Source organism: Paralichthys olivaceus, chromosome 21 (assembly GCF_024713975.1).
Source record: "Paralichthys olivaceus isolate ysfri-2021 chromosome 21, ASM2471397v2, whole genome shotgun sequence".
NCBI lineage: Eukaryota > Metazoa > Chordata > Actinopteri > Pleuronectiformes > Paralichthyidae > Paralichthys > Paralichthys olivaceus.
The window spans coordinates 10063284-10084933 of NC_091113.1; the positions used below are offsets into that span (position 1 = coordinate 10063284).

At 42.3% G+C, this 21650-nt stretch overlaps 1 protein-coding gene across 1 annotated transcript; it reads right to left on the bottom strand.

The window, feature by feature from the left end:
• Positions 1–6322: 6322 nt before the first annotated feature.
• LOC109626789 (alpha-1,6-mannosylglycoprotein 6-beta-N-acetylglucosaminyltransferase B-like) lies at positions 6323–21397 on the bottom strand. The gene is made up of 18 exons (XM_020082951.2): positions 18830–21397; positions 18283–18338; positions 16878–16993; positions 15889–16018; positions 15660–15808; positions 14132–14193; positions 13689–13862; positions 13012–13176; positions 12680–12849; positions 12381–12512; positions 12162–12295; positions 10594–10736; positions 10348–10503; positions 10080–10226; positions 9847–9963; positions 9692–9766; positions 9167–9327; positions 6323–8878 (listed from the first exon to the last, which is right to left on the bottom strand). Exons 2-18 carry the CDS (start codon positions 18306–18308, stop codon positions 8680–8682), a joined length of 2256 nt encoding a protein of 751 aa, XP_019938510.2. The 5' UTR covers positions 18309–18338; positions 18830–21397; the 3' UTR covers positions 6323–8679.
• Positions 21398–21650: the final 253 nt, after the last annotated feature.

Consider the following 21650-nt stretch of genomic DNA (forward strand, 5'->3'; position numbering starts at 1 on the left):
ACTTTGTTTCATTTTCACCCTGCTGTTTTACTACCAACTGTATGTGTGGAATACCTGTGAAAATCAACTTTACTGTCTGAGAAACTCAAAGAGTTGTATGAGTACATAAAAAAAAAGTTTTGCCTTTGATCATCAAAATACAGGCTAAATGGGAGCCCATTAAAACTTCACATAAAAAATCAAGCGTAACAACAGTTTGGCAACGTGACAGCAGCATGAAAAGGTCTGGAATCTGAAAATTGGTATAAAGTGACAAATAGTGCGTAAGTTGAAAGAGGAATGGACGTGCGGAGGTGCGGCGGCACAGCTTTTATCATTGTGATTCCCTCTGCCGGCGTGCACTGCTCCTTCCTAATCCGCACTGACAGAGTTTTCATCATCTGAGGAGGTGGGGACGACTGAGGACTGGAGGGAGCTGGGGGACTTTCCTCCACTTTCTCCCCCAGTGGCGGTGCACGCTGAGCGGCCTCAGCCAGGGCCACCAAGGCCCCCTTTGTGCCCGTTATCACCAAGTGGTGAGTGATGGTGCCGCGGCCTCCCGCTCTCAGGAGAGGGGAGAGGGTTGGGAGGGGGAGGAGGTGAGGAGGAGAAGGTGCAGGAGAGGAGTAGATTGGAATGTTCCCAGAGGAGACAGAGAGCCAAAAGAGAGGAAAAGAAAGGGGAGAGTTAAAAGACGGAGGCTGTTTGAAGGGATGGCCGTTGTATCGGCCGCGCTTTTCTCACAGGTGCAGGTCTCACAAGAGAAATGTGCTTCCCTGTGATGACTCATTACCATCAATGAAATGTGGGAACGGAAAAACTCCCAACAGTGTGAGAATAGTCAAGATTTCACTCAGTATATTTATCGTTCATCCCTTAACCATGTTTTATCTGAAAGGCTCCAGTTTAACAAGCTGATGTCATACGAGCTCTAACAAGTGTGTTTCCTGTTAGGATTTCATGTCTTGACTCAATTAGAGATGAGCACTGAACAAACGTCTAGACAACGGGCAGATGTCGAGGTACATCCGAGTTGCTACAGATGGATCTTGGGAACTGCCCAGACAATGCAAAGGGGTGAAAGGTCAGATTTTCCCCCCAACCCCTGCTCTCCTCTCTCCTCTCCTTTCCCAGCCTTCTCCCACGCTCCCTCCATCACTACAGCACCTGTGTCCTCAACAGCACCCAGGTCCACAAACACACATACACACACACACACACACACACACACACACACACACACACACACAGGCAAAAGCATTTATACATGCAGATACCAGTGTCACAGACATCTCTCTCTCTCGCTCTCTCTCTCTCACACACACACACACACACACACACACACACATTCCTGGCCTTCCCAGCTGCCTGTGCACCTGTGCTGGCAGCTGTCATCACCGTGGTAACTGGCATACAGCTGGCTGTGTCACTATCACCTGACTCATCTGCCTTTCAGAGACAAAGAAAGAGAAAAGAGGGGAGGTGGAAAAATGAACAAATATTTAAAATTGAGAATTAAGGTGTATGTGAATGACAAACTGGACACATGAATGGTTGTTGCAGTGAAAAAGGAGGAAATGAGAAAACTTTGGCAAACTAAATGAACAGAGTTAGGAACATATTTATTTTGGGATGACCTCTACTGTTATTCCACACCTGCCCAGCAGGCGGCACCATTAAGTTTCTCACATTCGCTCCCCCTCTGTTTGAGTCAACTGCGCTCCCAGCTGCTCCTCATTGACAAACAAGCCTCAGTTAGAAATAGAGGACAGGTATTTATCTCTCTCTGCAATGATGTCTGTGTTAGCCTGGTGACAGTCTTTCTCCGCTAACTGCCTTTTTGACCTGTGGCAAGTTAAAGGTAATGTCTGAAAAAAGGATGAACTTGATGATAGTCTGCTCACAGAGCCACAAGATGAGGTTGTTTTTGACCCAGATCACTGTAAGTCACAATGGACTCACAAAGCCATGGACGTGAAGTGTGACTGGTGAACTAGCGCCCCTGTTCAAATTTCAGGAATTGCTTTGCCTCTTGCCTCTGAACACTGGAGCATTATATTTCCTGATAGTGAGCCACCACCATATCCATGTTTTCCCCACTACTGGCCTGTGGATGCTGCCCAGATTCCAGATTCACCAATAAGTTCAAACGCCCACACTGGCTGCAACAGTGTTGGCGTCGTGTGCTGGACGAACACTTCAATGTTTTATTGAGGGATTTTGCTTTAATTTCACCCATCTGTTTTTGTCCTGCTGCCTCCTGGCTGTGTTTAAGTACTCGATCTGTCTTCCAGAGTTAACGGCAAAGCCAAAGTGAGAGGAGAAACAAAATTATCTTCCAGATACTGGATTAAGTGTCTCTGACTTTTTTTCTAAAGTATAGCTTTTTGGGGGGGGTTAATAAATATTGTTGCAACCAAATGCCTAGTGGGCATTAATAACTACAAACTAATGAAAAAAACTCACCACCCAGAAATAAACTGTCCCAACCTATTTCCTAGTGTGATAAAAGAAAAAGCTGAACCATCTGCTTTTTAAAGGTCAGGATCAAGGATGTAGCAAAACAAGACTTGTAGAGACCCCCCTGCACGGTCGACTTTAATTACAGCTGAGGAAGTTGCACAGCTTAACGTGTACCACCCTGCTCGGCTGTTACATCCCATGACTCTGACCGAAAGCAGAAATGCTGTTTAATATGTTTCAATGTGCCGGTGTGCACGCTACAGCGATGTGTGGCAAAAAGCACCATGCAGCATATGTGCAGGCGTGTCTGCTCGGCCTGTTAAAGCAGAGGGGACATCAAAAGGTGGGTTTTATACCCCCCCGCACACCCCATTGCCACCCCTCACTATAAATCCACCCCAAAAGGAGCCATTTATGGGACAATAAGAGCCAATTTATGGGCCCCAAGAAAATGAAGGCAATTCAGAGGTGTAGGATGAAAGATGACAAGGGCTTTCTTGCGGCTAGCAGGCGTTAGCTGGTAGCTCTGTGTTTCTTCACAGCTTTCTCCTCTGTAGCGTGCGCTAAGAGGGGGGAATAGGGAGAAGAGATTTGGGAGTTGGGGTCTGGAATTTTAAGAAACACCAGTGCAGCAAAGAGGAGAAGCATTTCCTTTCAAAGAAAAAACTGGTCAGCTGGATAAAGGCAGAAGTGGAACCTGCAAAAGGATGTTGTACATTTTGCAGCATGTTATTCAAGAACTTTTAGAAATCACATTTAATCTTGGTTGCTTTTGCCAAGATTCTCCACCAGCTTGGATGACCTATCCTGTCCCCCCAGAGGTCACAAAATGCTTTCATAGGAATTCATACATAAAGACAACGAGATTAGCAGCATTCTGGACACACACACACACGTATACAGTCGCGGAGGCACAGGAGAGGTGAACCAGATCCAGTCTGCCTCCGAGTTACTCAGGTGTGGTGAGATTGCAGGAGAACTGACACGAGACGCTTGGGGAAAATCACGGAGAGGCCCGTGCCATGCCCCGACCGCTCAAGCGTACACAATAGCTCTACAGCCTGTGGTGTGTGTTTGTGATGAATGCAACAGCACATCAGGAAGAGCAATTTTTGTTTTGTTTTATCCATCTCTCTGCATGTCAACCTCCACAGTATACACACACCAAAGTAGTGCGTCTCTTTGCCTCTGCACGCTCATGAGTCAGTTGCTCACATTGTGTCTGGAAACAACTTCTGATTGAATCCGTTTATTCCTCTCTACACCCCCCCACCACCACCCTCTCTCTCTGTCGCTCTTTTCCTCTTTTATTCATCTGGTTTAATGGTCTGTAATAGTTACCAAGTATCATTAAGGCCAACCTCTGTGGCTTCTAACAGCGCTGTAGGCAAGCCAAGTGTTTGTTGTCAGCATTTTATTGGCTTCCAGGGAGGAGGGTTGTTGTTGTTCAGTGTAATCTTGGCACGCCAATAACAGGTTTCAATAAAAGCAGCTGCTTTCTTATGGTAGTAAAGCCTCTCACTTCCCTCCCCCCTTTTGCAAGTGTGTTTGTTGGAATACAAAGCTACCTGTAGAGATGACATGTCCAGAAACATGTACATCTACAGTCTCTTTCTCTATGGTCTGACGTGCATGAATAATTTTCTCTCTCTTTAAAAAGTAGTTTTCTGTCATTCATGTCACTGTGCAGGTTTTCAGGCTTGTGACCGTTACCAATGCTGGCTGGTTTAGTTTGACCACACTGCCCCCTTTAGGGCACAGCTGGCTGTTGCAAATGAACAAATTTGGAGAGGTGGAGGTTTGTGCCTTAAAATGATTTAATAACAATCTTTTAGTGGCTGGTATAAATAAGTTCCTTAGTTTTAGTTCCAGTTCACATCCTTCTGCATTTACAAATTCTTTATAACAGGACTATTTCTTCTCCTTGTGACCAACGCTTCAGAAATTTCACAATAGCAATCGGAAGTGCTACATTAGGCACAGAACATAGCTCAAACTATTTTAAGTTCAAAGCTGACATGATCAGTCCTGGATAATACAAGTGGATTGAAGGTGGATAAACATGTGGTTAAGAGACACAAGTATCAGCTAAAGGGATGTAAAGAGGTGTTCAAGAGGGGATACAAGCAGGAAACCAAATACAACTAGTTTTGATGTTATAATGGAGGTAAGTATTTGACTTAAAAGTATGTAAAGTACAAATAAATACACAAAAATTCACTTAAGTAGAAGGAAACTACTACTAAACTTCTCCACTAAAAGTAAAGAAGTACTTGGTTTTTAGTATATATATTTAAAGTATTAAAAGTAAAAGTACTTGCAAAGTGAAGCCTATTTCCTAATACAACAGCATATGACATCAGTAACTCAGCCGACGGTATATTCAGTTTGATGTTCATGTGAACAGGACACGACACGTGGAAAACACAACTGCAGAGTAAACAATGCTATTCATTGTACACGATCATGTAAATATAACACAGCAACAACTAACATTTCCAGGAAAGTAAAAGAAATATGTGGGTGAGTTGATATTATAATATCTGTCTGTCTGCGTCACTTGTAGTTGATATTGAGCCCTGATACTGGGCAGTCATTTTGCACTTAATGTAAACTTTGTCCTACTTTTGCACTTTGTCATCGCCATAAGTAATTTAGCAACATGGGTCACATAAAAAATAAATTCTGAGTTGGAAGTTTGAGTTAAAGTGAAACTCTTGTGTTGCTTTCTACTATGAAATCTCTCCCGTTATTCTTGGCGGCAAAGTTTGATTTGCCACCACATTCCACAGTTAAAAGGTATAGGAGAAAGAGTTCCCATGTGCCAGAAAAGAGTTCCTGTCTCTCATGTAAAATTAAAAAGCACTCATATAAACATTATTGAACCTCTGCTCAAGCACAAACATTCCACCATGATGTCTGGCTGACCCCGACGTTGGTTCGTGTTTCCTCTCCTGGTTTCTCCGGGGTTTTTTATGCTGTCCTCCATCAATCATTTCTTATTTTCTAACTGTCTATATCGTTATTTCGCAGTGCAGATGTCACAGCCTACAAGTGGTCAACACTTCAAGGGTCCTATTTGACTGTATATTTGGCCATGTCAGCAGCACACCTCTATGGAAGGCATTGTCCCCAATATTATTTCCCCAATATTTACAACAGACTTCCATATCCATCACAACATCTACTATTACTCAACATCCTATAATTTAGTTGAAGAGCTTTAGAGTAGTTCTATTTAAAAACATTTAAAAATGGGCCTGTTCATAAATTCACAATTTGTTTTGTGCAAACGTTTGGCCACCCAACTTGCTTTATAGCAGCCAGAATCTCCTTGCACCACTTACTTTCTACTCTTGAAATGATCTGACTTGATTTAACTTAACCTGACTTGGTCTACCCTAACTTAACCTAACCTTGCCTAGCCTATACCCCAGCTTAACCTTTATGGTTATGTGCATTTGCAAAAACAAATGGTTAATCTACCTAAAGTACCTTTAGCCTTAATTGGACAATTAGCATTAATAAGCACATAATCCAGATATCTATTTTCTACACAGATATGATCCACATCACTGTTCAAAAATCACCATCTGATGGCCTTCACATGGACCTCATCAGACCTTGCGCTCATAAACAGTTTCATCCAGCACGATGGTCAGTCGGCAGTCCTGTGGAACACTAAAATCTTTGTCTGTCCACATTTACACATTTGCTCCATCCATACCCTGTGCTGTTTTTCAAGCCTTAGTTTGACCCTCTGCTATCAGCCCCCTGGGAAGTGAGTGACAGCTTTTATATGCCACCGCATATGTAACTGATATGAATTAACATGACTCATCACTTTCCAATAATATGTTTCAGGGACTTCCCACCGAGTCAAAAACAGCTTTTATTTTTCCTTTACTGCAAACACAAATTAATTTTACATCATCTTTGGACTGTTCACCTAATGAAGCAAAAGTCACATCTAAAAACAAACACATTCATGATCAAAATTCAAAGTTGTTTTCATGGATCATTTAGTCGTCGATCACTTTGTCGAGCAGTTCTGTTGTCGCAGCCCTGAGCAGTCTGATCCCTGAGTGACAATAACGTTGTGGTCTCATGGAGCGTATCGGAGCAGAAAGACCTTTTTTCTGCCAATTAACATTCATGTGTGTGTGTCGTTTCCAAGAAAAACCTCACATCGATCCAGTTCCACATCGAGCACATTTTTTTTAAGCAGCTCATTGACTTTGCTGGAGCCATCTTTGCTAACAGCTGTGCTGTATAAGTGCAGCACTTACATCACTGATTGTGGGATGTGGTTTGGCCTTTAGATGTTATCATTTGTATCTTTCACAAGCTGTTTGCAGGGATAGATGATGAGGAAAGTCTGCGTAACCTTTTGAGGCTTCTGACATGACAAAGTGTAAAACGTCTCCAAATCACTGTAAAGTTTCCATCATATCAACCTGGGGTGCAAATGTCATGGGGGCTCTACAAATCTCAAAGTCATGAAGCAGTGAGGGAATAATTTTGAAGGTAATGCATGGGCAAAAATGAGTCATCGTTTATGATCAAAATCTTTTTTAAATGTAATTTCTGGTAAAAAAAATAATAAGTTAAGAAAACATAATTAATCCTGCCCTCAGTGACTTTTTTTCCTCAAGTTTAAATGATGCAAAATATGTGTTTAAAAGACAAACAATGAGGTCTGCCTTTACTGGCAGATTTAAACAGAGCTGAGGGGTTTTCCTAAGTCGAAGACGGTTGGGAACTATTGCTGTATATGACAATATAATCATCGTCTTATGGCTGTGACCTCCCGGAGGCCTTCAAAGGTTATCCATGATTCACTCAGATAATGAGCCTCATCATTTAGGCTGTCACCCTCGCTCCTCTGAGGGCCAGGCTAATATCTGCAACCAGCTGAGGAGCTCTAATCCCATGCAACACTGACCACTTACTGTAAACGAATGACTGATTGGATACTTATTCAGCATAACATTGAATTTCACTGGGCTGTTGTGTGATGTGGAGCAGGAGACGAAAAGTTAAACTCTGAGAGCTGAACAGATTTTTAGCTCTTTGGTGCCCCTTCCCTCCATTTCAACACAACTTAACAATATTTCCCTTGCAAGCACATTGCCGTCATTTAATTTTTTCAAGGGATCGAGGAAAAGCGACAAGGACACAGGGATTTAGTTTTTTCGACACATGAAACACCAGGCCATGAATTCATTATCCCATGACATTTCAACTGCTTATAAAATGATTTAATCATTCAATGGTTCCTGAGTAATGACGGTCATTACAAAAACAAAACAAATTGAACGGGACAAAATCAGCTCATTTCATAACTTGGCACAACCTCTCTCATATTGTTTTAAAAATTGTTAATCGCTAAAGTGAGCATCTGCTTGATTTGTTTTGTAATGCATTCAAAACTGTTATAAAAGACTAAATGTCAGTGGTGCTGACTGAGATGATTCTGTGGGGCCCTGAAAATTGCTGAGTTTCAACTCATGTGCATATCGACAAAATACTCTGAGCTAATACTTCACCTTCAGCCTAAGTAAGCCAACAAGACCACACAATTCAGCGTTGGCAGGACAGTTTGCTTTTTCTTTGGTTGAGATCATAGACTGTAAATAAAGATTTACAACCCGCCTCCATTTCCTCCTTCTATCCAGAAACGAAGCCAAAATATTCCAAAACATGAAGATCATCTCGCGGCAATAACGTAATTTGTAGCCAGAGTCTGAATGGGCTTTATGGTGCAAAATCACACTTGCATGCAGCCTGATCACTATAATAAAATGTTAATGACCATTCAGTGCAAAGCAACCAGCCCACACATATGGAGAAGGACTGTTTGGTTGACAGCAGTTCATTCCTGGTACAGCGGGAAGCCAGAGAAGGTGCTATACTTCCAGGTGCTGCATAGATTGCGCCACAATGCAAACAATGCCAAACTCAGGGCCCTTGAATCAGAGATCTTGGTTGCTGGCTGTCACATGAACACTTAAACATATCTACTACCTAAAACGACAAAAAACATCCTTGAGAAAAATGTATTTCACATGAATATGACTTTTTCTTTTGGTCGACGTCCCATCCACTAACATGGAGATGGTGGGGTTTATGACCTATAGTGCAGCCAGCCAGTCTATAGTTGAGATCAATTCTTTACCTATACAACATGTACTCCAGATGGCTCTTTGGTGTTTACTTCCAGAGTTCTTTCAGTGTTTAGATGCAGTCAGGGCACAGCGCCACCTGTCCAGGCAGGTGAGCTCTGCAGGGACACAGTCTGCGGTGGGAAGGGTCAGAGCCGGCACAACTGAACAGTAGAGGCTCCTGCTGAAGACCACAGTGTCGGCCCCAAGGGTTGTAGGCTGGAAAAAGATGGTTGACTTCCTGCCCCATGCTGGCGCAACCTAGTCCAAGCCTGAAAATGAAAAATAGTGAAGAGTTAAAGAGATATGATACCAAGAAATCCAGCCCCTCTACCACCCATGCTGACTACACCCATCTTCAACCTCAGCCTTCATTTTGATGTCAACTCCACAATAAAGATTGCGATTAAAGTATCGTGGCTGTTTCTAACAGGGTTGTGATGTTGCAGAGAGAGATAAAACTGTGATTAGTTCCACAATTTCTTTTCTTTTGCAAATCCTTTTCCTTGTTTTTTTGACCACATAAAAACCTTAAAAATCGAAACCTGGTGATCCTTTACCTGGTAAACGCAGAGGGACTGTTGAGGTGGTGAAACAGAGCAGGCTCACACACCAGGGAGGAGCGTCGACACACACTAACACACGATTGGCCCAGGGGACCTAGGTGCATCCTCAGAGCGCTCTCCGGTGGCCACGTAGGGACAGATTTACTGCAGAAGTCCTATAGGGATTTCAGAAAACAAAGTTAAAGAAAGTAAACAATAATGTATTTTTGAACCAAGCGATGGTTTCTGTTTTATCAGTGGCCAGTGTTGCATAAAAGCATTTGAAGCAATCTTGACAAAGAATAAAATAACTGGAATTAATGATTTCAAAGTTACGTTAGGGTGTAGATGGAGGTGGATGACATTATTGCGAATGTGTTTCATAAAAGGTGAGTGCCACAGATACTGAAGGCTTCTCTGTATATGTTTATTTTATTTTGATTTCAACATGAGGTTTCATCAGATCAGGCCAATTTGAGAGTCTAGTGTGGTGTTGGATCAGCCATTCATGTAATGCCAGCTCTCCCTGTGTCTCTGTACCTGGTGGGTGATATAACCACGAACCCGCTCCAGCATCCCCTCACAGGTGAACTCTCGGGGGGTGAAAGCTTTCACCTGCAAAAACACAAACACAATAACACTTTCATTCAATGCTACTGCAAGTAAAATTATGTTTAACCTTATCTGGAAACTACCTCAGTGCTTAAAATAGCTTTGAGCGCTTCCTGTACATCGGTCCTGTTGGCCGTGTCCACGGTCCACACATGAGGTCGACCAATGAACTCCTCAGCATAAGGGTGCTGGGAGGAGATCTGCGATGCAAAGGTATTTAATGTGTTGATTTTTAATTAAAATCTGTGGTAAAAGGGATTTAAAAACATCTATTTTTGATTCCTATGTGGGGTTTTCACCTTGGGAAGTTACGTACCTGTCTTGAAGTGGGTTTGCCCTTGTAGAAGTCATTGTTGTCTGATGAGTGTGGTGGGTCAAATTTGGGCTGAAGGAAGATGCAGCCCAGGGCTATTGCCTCAATAGGAGCTGGACCCTCATAGGGGAAACCAAGACCTACAAACACCTACAGGGAACGAGGGAGGCAGCAGAGGAAAGACAAATCTCACAAAAACTCCCACAAGCTCATATAATAGATGTGATTCAGATTCCCTGGCTACTTTTTCTGAGATGATCATTAATCTGACCTTGGCTCTGCGGAGAAGTCGTAGGAAGTGTTCCTGACTCAGCAGGCCGTGGTTTCTGATGAAGCTGGGCAGATTAGACGAGTGACCTGGAGGCTGGTAGACCGTGGCGTGGGTCTCCAGCTCCTCGCTTATTGCCTCCACATACTCCGATTTACCCTGGACACAGAGTATTTGATGAGTCCTGCTTTCTCCCCATCTTTCTACAGTGCATACACACAGTACACTTTACCCCTGTGGTGATTGTACCTGCCACATGTAGTCCTGTTTACCATAGACGACTGCCATCCTGTCTTTCCTGTAGGTCTCAGGCTCCAGCTCCTCCTCTCTTACATCCGCCCTCACTGCCTCCTCGCTCACAAAGCCCAGGAAGGAGTTATCAGGAGTGTGAGCTGGAGATGACAGAAACATAGAGCAGTTTAATCATTTAAAAGGATTAAAGAATGACTGGCATCTCAACATACAGCACTGAAGACTCCAATCACACCACTTTTATTTATAATATTTTTTTATCTATACTCAAGTTTATAAGTATACATGTATGTGTGGGTAATAAAAATCAACTTGATCAAAGATGGTGCAGAGATCCACGGGAGCAAATTGCAATCACTTGAGAAAAAAAACAAATTCTTCTTAAACAAGATTAGTTTCTCATGAAAACAGACATGTATCTCATTACTTCATTAATGCATTAATTCATGAATGCAATTTCTTTTCTCAAGTAAACGTAACACTCTTCTACAGATCTTTTCTCAAAGACGATAGAAGATAAACTCGTGGTGAACGGAATGATAGTCATCAAATATTACTTTTGGGCAGACGGTGTTGGACCCAAGATCGCGGATGAATAGCAACAGTTGAGATAAAAAATATGTTGGAGACGAAAAACACACTGTGCACTATAAATCAGCTGTTAAAGGAAATGAGATTTCGAGATGGTTTAGGTTCAGGGCTGTTTGGATAGGCCACTGCCACCCTGCTGCCCTATGACACACTGAAGGAGGTGTGAGAGATGAGTATTTACTTTAACTAGGAATGTGCCAGGAAAGGTGTGCATGGGTTTCTTCGTGTGTGTGTGTGTGTGTGTGTGTGTGTGTGTGTGTGTGTGTGTGTGTGTGTCATCCTCTCCTGTCTCTAACTACTTTGTTTAAAAAGACAGGTCTCGTCTCCTTGCTCCTTCCTCCGAGCAGAGATGTGCAACAACACACAGATATCATCAACATTATGCGGTGAAAGCATTTTCTGTGTTTCATGGAATCAGTCTACAAACCTCCTCACCCCTGTTTTAAAAGAAACACAAATACATGCTTTTCTCTTATAATTAATTTTTCCAACAATCCTCTTTCGATGTATTTCTTTCTGCTCTGCTTTCTTCCCTTCTTCCTGCCCTTTCCCCACCATCAGCTAACAGCCATCCCTTTCTCCTCCTCCTCCTCCTCCTCCTCAGGACAAATAAACAGTGCTTCAAGCTGAGGGATGAAGAGCGGCTCTCGGCCCGGTCCGTCCAGCTTGTCTCCATCCCCCGGCGGGACGGGAAGTACGACAGGGAGAGGTGTTGGAATGAGAGCTCTGTCTGGGCACCAGGTTTATTTAACCTCGGCTATTAATCCTCTCACTGTGAGGATGCTGAGAGGGGAGTGTGCGAAAGAACCAACACTGTGGCAGCAAGCTATGTATTTATATATGTTAACTGTCTCCTTTCACAGCTACTCCCACACAGACAGAGAGACACGTGTTTGCAGTGTATAAAAAGAATTACACGTTATTTGCACCATGTCAGCATAATCAGAATATGCACATAAACACACAGGACTTACGGAACATAGTCATGTACTGCAGAGGCCGGAGACCCCATCTGCCCCACAATGTTTTGTATCCATGGCTATTTGCGTAACTCTCCAAGTTAAAAGCCGGTTCGGTGCCAAAAGAGTCCAGGATTCTGAAGCGGCATCTATAGAGTAATAGAAGGTACAAGTTTATAACAAAAGAAATCTTTGATATATATATTTATCAGCTCAGCAATTGTGGATGTATACTGGTAATGCTGGAAGGCCAGTCCCATGGCTCCCTGAAGGTGAGCGAGGCCATGGTAGTCCGTGTAGACGAGGTCGAAGGGTAGCGGCCTCTGGATTGGACAACTGCCTCGGCCTGGAGCAGCACCTATCAGGCTAGACACAAATTGTACCACTAATTAACCTTCTTAATCATTTCAGAGGAAAGTCACATCAATTCAATAAACTTTTTTAATTTTTGTAATCTGTACTTTCCAAACAGACGTTATCACTTCAGATTAAATCAACAACCAGCAGCAGAGGGATCCAGTGGAAGTCGTCACCTGTGGAGTTGGCGCTGTGACGTGCTGAGATTGACATTGTGGCCCAGGATTGTCAGACAAGCGCTGAGGTCGGCCCATTGGACCAGCTCGCCCAAAGGACCCCCTCTCTCCACCATGGCTTCAAAACGCTGACCAGCACTTCCAGCCAGGGCACCGGGATAAAGGAGCACCTAGAAGATGGAATGTTTCAATGTCTAGATTAGACAACAGGTATTAAGAGAAGAGGCTGCTCATTTCTGTTCTTTCATTGATATTAATACAAGTTCTTAAACTCTTCTTTTAGCTTGTCCATCAATAAAAACGACAGAACGACTTGCTGTTTCTACCCTCACCCGCCTCGCAACCGTCCTGTTGCTGCTCTGCCTCATCCTCACACCAGCCTGTACCCACCGCTCAGACATCCTCTCCACTCTGGACCTGATGAAGTTTAATGCAGGACCACTGCTGCTGTTGCCGATGACCTTGTACAGTTGGTTCAGAGACGTACGTATCGCAGCCTGTGAATAATCAGAATGTGAGACACAGTGAGGCAGTTCACAGTAGAGAGTAGATTTTTTTTTTATTTTCTCAAAATATGTTAAATAAAATATAATCTTTATAAGCAAGTAAGAAAACGGCACAGCAAACAAGTGAACATTAACTTTATAAAAAATACTGTAATACTACTGTAATACTTTATTTAAAGTTTCAAGTCCATACCAACAATTGAATGTTTTCCTTGTAATTTCTAGGTAAATCTAGTTTATTATCAGTTATGTCACAAAACACAATAAAATGTCATACATGCCAATGAATCTGAGAAGAGTAGAAAAATCTGAACCATGCATGCATTGCAAAGGTCAATGCAGTGAGTAGAAGCACGAAAGATAAGATGCAAGTCATTTAGATTAGAAACATGTTCAAGAGAATAGTCCTTTTTGCCATGACTTACGATTAAGGTTTATAAAAGCTGAAGATCATTCTGCATTGACTGGACATTAATAAAGATGTTAACTTGACGTGATTCTACCTTCTCTGGATTGGAGTGAGGTTTCCTGTGCCATGGCAGCGCCGAGTGGTTCCTTCCAAAGCGTGGAGGACAAAAATCTTCTATTTGGCTGAGGTAAGTCAAGATGGAGCAGGTGGTGCCATCCACCCCATAAAAAGCATAGCAGGGGTCTGACTGCCAGCGTACCTGCAGGAACTACCAGACAGATGTATTGTGATAAACTTAAAACAGTCATGCAGTCAACAAACTTCTGAAATCATTCAAACTTATTTATAACCACAACAGTCAACAGTAATAAAACACATTCCTGATTAAAAAGGTTTCTAACTTTACTCTGCACTATAGACTTTAGATTTTATTATAATACACATGTATTGTTCAAATCTGAAACATGGAGGTTGAATACAGAGTCCACACATGAAGCCACGAAGTTCATGCTTCCACATATATTCCCACTTTCTCACCTCCACTTTTTCGGCACAGACCGGATACGCAGCGTCCACTGGCACCTCACACTCACTGGGCCCTGTGGGTAAGATATGAGCCGTCACTCAGTTTTTCTTTCAGAGGCTATTTTAGATGCATCCCAGTCCTGGCTTTGTTAACAAAAAGCACATTGTAGGGTCGACTCTGGGTAATGAAGAACAGTGGGTAATAACTTTGATATACAAGCTCTCAACTGTAACACGCTCAGTGAGCAGCAGCCACCAGCAGGACGTACTGAGGCATTTAGAGTAGAGTGTGTTCTCAGAAGCCATTTCCCGTAAAGCCCCCCACCATCTCTTGCAAATGTCAATCAACTGCTGAACACACGCACACACACACACACCTGACCCACCTGCCTCCTACCAAACATTCCCCTTTTACAATGTGAGCGTTTGCCAACATACACAGCGCTGAACGGTGTAAAACAACCTTGTAAAAATGAAAAGAGAGAGGGAAAAAAAAGATAAGAAAACCTGCAGGAATAGCTGAGGTGTGAAAGCATGAAAATGGTGATATGCTGTAGGAGCGCGGCAAAATAGAAAACGGAAAAGTGCTCCCTCTGCAAAAACAAGAGTACGAACAGACAAGTTGGTGAAAGGACCCCTGGGTAATTCAGGAATATTTTATGGGGTGAGGTAATGTGAGAGGAAGGAGGGTGGGGGGTGAGCAGGCTGGCGATGGAGGAGGTGTGTGTTTGTGTGCATGCGGGTGGCATGGGTGTGTGTGTGTGTGTGTGTGTGTGTGTGTGTGTGTGTGTGTGTGTGTGTGTGTGTGTGTGTGTGTGTGTGTGTGTGTGTGTGTGAGACACCCTTCCTAACCCACCTCTCACCTGACACCTCTCAGGAGGGTAGTAGTGTAGATGTTAACTTTTGAGACTTGTTAATTCTCTATTCAAGGACTCCATCCCCCATAACCACCTGCACCCACTGCCCTTTAACCCCCCCAGTCCCACCCTCCACCATCACAGCTTGTTAATTCCACTGTGTGGTTCATTTCTATTGAGGCTGCGAACTGTGCGCTTGGCTCAGAGTGTCACACCACCGCTGAGGAGCCTGCCCAATTATTGAAGGTGCGTACAGGGAGAGTGTATTTATTTGGTGTAGCCACAACATTGACGAATGTTATAACTGGAACAAATGATTTTGTGTTTTAATTTGGCCACGGATGTGCTTTTAGTGAAGTAAGCTGTGAGATGATTTGTGTCTAATAGCCTCATACACAAACTTGCACAAACTAAACATGGCTGATTTTTTCCATCAACATCCAATTATTTTCTGAGAAATTAACAAAAAAAATTGAAAAAACGCCCCATCTCACCATGTTAAAAGAAAATAAGAGAGAATTCCTGAATCTGCCCCCTGATCCTGAGCCATGTGACAACTTCCCTGACTCGTCCTTCCACCAAGTTAATGATACAGACAAGTCAAACCAATAAAACTCCCCAAAAAAGATAGCTAAAACCAATCAGTGGAATCGAACTACATGTGGTAAAGGTCTTGTCTTTACCTCTGTGCGCTCTGAGGTCGTCATGTGGCGCTGGAGTGTGAGAGCGATGGTGACGCTGGTGACTACGGCTGAGCTGATCCAGCTTCTGGGACACTCGCATTAGCTCCTTCTCCACCAAGCGGGCCAGACCTTTCTGGTCCTGTCTGAAGCTGCGAAGCACATGCAAATCTTCAACCTCTCACTAACCCTGTGTTTGTAAAGATCAGTTTGTAAAAGAGTTGTTGAAAACCTCTGCAGTATCACACTGAGATCCTCTCTGCTCAGCTGGGTCACATCCCTCTCTCTGCTCAGCCTCTGCACCTGAGTGCTCAGAGCCTCCAAACGCAGAGCCAGTCTACGAACGCCGAGACCGCGCTGACCTGTAGAGAATCAGAATCAGGTTTTATTGCCAAGCAGGTTTACACATACAAGTAATTTGTTGTATAAATATAAAAAATCTAACATCAGAAAAGTACAAAAAGTACGAGCATATGCAAAACATTATATGTGACTGTATTATACAACACGTATGTGCAGGATCATGCTCCCCTCATTCCAATGTAGAGGTTTAAACATATAAACACAGAATATTAAGTCACAGCAAATCTCCTAAATAGGAAATCTTGTTCTGTAAATCATGAAAAGCAGTGTTATTTAACGCTGTTTTCTTAACTCTGTGTCCTGAGAAGTAATGATTATGGTCACGTGTATTTTCCATAATCGGTGTCAAGGATAATGTCACTGAATCATTTTTATGACAGAAGAAAAATATATTTATGATGGATAAAGATGGAAATCAGCCATCATTTTTAAAAAGAAAATATTTATAGAATTGTAACTAGAGCTCTGTGGTCCTCTCATTAAGCATACACACACACACACACACACACACACACACACACACACACACACACACACACACACACACACACACAGACACACACCAGGGTTTGAACTCTTGCAGATACTCTGTAGGAACATGTTTTTGTGCAAATCTCCACAGACACCTTTACGATTGAGGGTAATGCAAATTGCTGACCACATGTACAGTGGAAACATCAGTTTAAGGTCAAACTTCAACATGTTCTCCATGATACAGATAAAATATTCACCAACTTTACATTTACATTTATTGATCCTCACGGGTTAAGGCCTTGGTTTAGAGAAATTGTTCTCAACGACACTTGATTCACTGTGCGTGTGTGTGTGTGTGTGTGTGTGTGTGTGTGTGTGTGTTACCCTGCTCCTCCGGTGACCTCCCAGCAGGTTCATCCTTAGTCATCTCATGTGGCACCCACAGGCTCTGCAGCAGCAAAGTGACAGCTGACAGGCACAGACAGAGCACCAGGCAACCACTAGAGGGCGCAGTAAAGAGAAGCCTCCTCAATGATACAGCAGCATTCAGGAGTCAGTGGTTCTCAGTCTGTTTCTCTATTCTGTCTGACGTGAGCTCCACAACACTGAAACATCTGTCATCTCCAAAATCTGTTTATCTGATTTTAAACTTTTATTTGATGTAGTTCTGAAGACAGCATTTATAATGTTACTATTTCATTTATCCCTTAAACAATTTCTTAGCTATTGATCCCTCATGATAAGCCAATTCTTATTAATGGTTTACTTTATGTATCCCTTACCTGAAAAAAGTTCTTATCAAACTAAAGTCTTCCCACATACACCCTTGCAAATTGAAGAATTAACACAATCTTCCTAGATAGATAGATAGACAGACAGACAGACAGACAGATACTTTATTGAACCTGAGGGAAATGTAGGTAACTGCAGTATATACAATATAATCCTAACTCTGCCCATATTATGGCTCATATTATTTTAATAAACACCAATAATCTAGAAGACAACTTCACATGCTGTCAATGTTATAGTTCTTAGTACATTTATTAGCCACATATTGGACATAAAATGTCACTTTTGAATAATTTGTATCATACCCAACCAGTTAAATCTCGTTTTAACTTCACAGAATTGATTTTAAGAATGCAATAAAAACTTACAGCCTGACTCCAGCCTCTCACCAAACACACTAAGATGTGGAGAATTACATTTTTCCATGACTTCAAGCGTGTGTCAAAACAAATAAGTGAAGCGTGTGATGTGCCGTTTACAGCGTGTGTCCACTCGCTGCTCACTTGGGCACACACCCTCAGTTTAACAAGGGCGGAGAGAGCCATCACTCCACTTTCATCAGGCCTGTAAACACACCAGCCCCGAACTACAGAAACTTGGTGAAGCCCAGCCAGCACACACACTAACAGCTTCACTGCTCCCATAGAGTCTATAAAGCTTCACATTCACATCCAGACAAATTATTTCCATTCAGCTCTCTTTACGTCAAAGTTGTCAAAGTACTCATCACGACATCACACACATGTGGTCGAGGGTATTTACAAAAGAGAAGAAGCACGTCTGTAAAAAGCACAGGAGGAATCTTAATAAAACAGATGTGATATTTGGCCTCATTTCTGCTGCAAGTGATACATGATCCAAGTCTACACAAAAGGAAGACACGATTATGAACATACCATCAGTGATGCATTACACTGTGCTTTATTAACAAGCCCAGCACTTACTGTAAGGTGCATCGGTTAGATCTCTACTGTTCAGTTATTATCCAGTGTCTTACCTGCGTGGCCGCAGTCCAACACGCATGGCCCTCCGGTTAAAGGTTGCTGGATTTCACTGTCAAGACAAGTACATTAACAGTGAGTGCACCATTAATAAATGTATGGTTGCAACTGAAAAATATTATCATTTATTTATTAATTTAGTAATTCACTTATTCTATTTATTTGGTTCCATGTAAACAAGAAATTTCAAACAAAACAATAAAATAATAAGGTAACACAGAATCATTAAATAAAGAAACAACAATGTTACAGTACTGTTTATATAAATTCAATGACAGTTCTTTTTTTAAACTGAAAAATACATTGTCACATTTGCATCAATAAATCCTGTAGACTGCAGGTCATGAAAGACTTTTCAGCTTGTGGTCTTTCTATGTGGGTTTTACACATGTTCATTAGAATGAGAGAAATACTGGATAATGTCAGAACACAACTGTTGTGATGAAACTGTTGTTCTGCATCAGTGTGGGACAGATACACAGATGTTTCAATAGCAAACCAGCACATGCACAAACTCACACACACACACACACACATCCTCACCTCCTTGGTTCTCCATCCCAACCCACTGGCAGCCACCAGGCCTGTTGTCAAAACACACAAGCTCTGTGAAAATAAGGGTTGGTGGCCGGGGAGTATCTTGCCTCTTTTTTGTTTCTTTTCGTTCTCTTTTCCCTCCTTTTCTCCGGCCGTGTCTTTTCTCTTTCTCATCGCATTTGGCTAGGCATCCTGCAGTTGTCAAGGTAACCTGACTCCCCTTAAAAAGAAAACAATACCCTGAGTGCTGCTCGGGTCTTTCACGTACACAATGGAGCCCACGCTATTGGGTGACGCAGTTTCTTTCAGCCGCGCTGGCTAGACTTAAGCCTTGTGTTTGAATTGATACTCAAGAGGGGAGCTCATTTAAATAGCTCAAATGGTGCAGATCTTTGGCTTTGGATACACAACACAGACACAAGTTGGTACAAATTTAATGACAGTGTAATGCAGACAATAGACTTAAAGAAATACCCAGTGGAAAGTGTATAAACATCAATTACAAGTAAGATGTTATTATGGCTTACTGCGTTATAACAGATACTTCAAACAGGAATTTATATATTTATTTGGAGGTTTCACTCTAGTGCCAAATCAGAGAAGCTATAAGTCAAGTTATTTAAAGGTCATTAAGACAATTATGACAAATATGCTTCATTGACTCTCCATAGATTATGTTATTTGTCACATTACTCAAAAAATGATTAAGTCAATCGTGCATGAAGAGGAAAGTGATTTTTGTTGGTAACAAGTTTAAAAGCCTGAAGAGGGCGCCATAGTATCAAGGTGTTGTTGTCGCCCAGAACATCATACAATGTTCAAGACACTTATTATAGACCTTACAGAGAAACAATTCCTGCTATATGCCGGTACTTTGTGACTGTGGAGGAAAAAAAAAAAATTTTACACAGAGAGAAACGGTGGGAGAAAGTGCTCAGTGCATGATGGGAGTTCCCCCAGCATTCTAGGCCTGCAGCAGCATAACTAAGAGCCTGTATTCAGGGTATGATGTGATCTGTTGGGATAATAGGGTGCTGTGAGCTCTTTATTATACGATGGTGCTTCATGAGTAAGGGATTTGTAAGTGAGGAGCAAGATTTTGAATTTTTTCTTTTCTTTTATTGTTATGACTGATACCTACCACAGGGACGTATACAGAAAAGGATTGGTCATTTTATTACAATATTATTTTATAGTTTTGTGGTCCATTTGAAGTTTGCCTATAAAAAGGGTGATTATGACGACCGAGGACCACAGACCACAGTTGCAAACAGCAGGCTGAAGATTTCCACACCACTTAACTAACTAACAACATCCCATTTACGTAGAGATGCAGGAGACCAGGGCACATACGTCACTTTGGGAAGGATTAGTCTCAATCAGCTGACATATGATCATTCAAAGAGGGAACAAGTCCATTTCTTTCAGAGTACACCCATAAATAGAATCAGATGCTGATTTAAAGATTTGTGTCCCTTACCACAACAAGTAAGGCAGCCACAACACTGACCCCTGGTTGGCTGGCTAAGTCATTTGAGGTAAGCCACATGAGTGGAGATTTTCCAGGGAGAAAGCCAGGTTGAACACAGGGAGGAAAACACTGATCAGACCACAGGAAGTCACTCCTTCCACCTGCTGTTAGCTCATCTACCATTTGTGGATGGGAGTTTTAATTGATTCTAGAGCTGAAGCCAACCATTATTTACATTCTTGATTCATTTCTTCATTTATGAATTAATTAGTCTCATAATTTAAGACAAACACCACATCACATAGTTTGTCTGAACTCATCAAAGGTAAACACAAATGTTTTTTGATTTACAATGAAATACAAAATAAAAACAATCACATTCTCACATTTGAGAAAATAATTTATCTTCTTTTTTAACTTTTAACTTAAGAGGTTACGTCCATTTGTTTTTTGGTTGATTCGCTTCTTCGTGAGCAGGATTGCACAAAAACAACTGAATAGATTTCCACAAAACCTTGTGCAAGAAGCAGTATGGGTAATTACTTTTGGTGTGCAGTTCCTCCTCTACTGGTGAACCTGCCCTATTTTACAATATGCAGATATCCACATGCATGTACAGTGCAGCTGTACTTTGGAACCCTTGCATGTTCAGTGTCTTGGTCAAAGACAGCAATAAACTATATTTATGCAGCACTTTCCCGGTCTTATCGTCCACTCAAAGCGTTTTTACGTATTCACCCAATAACACAACATTTTCTATATTTTATATAAGATTCTGTTCACTGATTCTTTATCCTGTAGGTACAGCAATGTAGGGGAAGTTCAGGGTTCAGTATATTGAACTGGTGGTGCTGTACGAATCAAACCACAAATTTTATGGTCCATGGACGACCCACTCTATCCCCACAGCCACCACGGATGCTGAGGGAAAATAGCATTGCACACTCACTTTGCCTGCCCACATTTTAGGTCAGGTTTTCTTGTAGATTTATAAGAATGAGACCCTGCTCCTACTTGTACATTACAGAACATGATGCTCACCAGACTTACCCTGTGTTCCAGCTCCTCGTTCTGTTATAAAACATGTGCTGTCTTACCAATACATGTGTGTGCAGGTGTGTGTGTACACCTCACTGTATACGTGCACAAGTGTGCGCATGTGTGAGTACATGTGAGCTCAGGAGGAGTGGGAGGGAAGCGGAGGCCGGGCTGGTGGTTGGTCACTGAACTGATGTCACGCAGTGTGTGAGAGCGGAAGGATTTGATGAGCATAAACCTCCATAAGCTAGGACCTCAAGGCTTACTGGCTTTACACCCATCTGTCCCTCTCTTACACACACGCTGACGTTCCCTCAT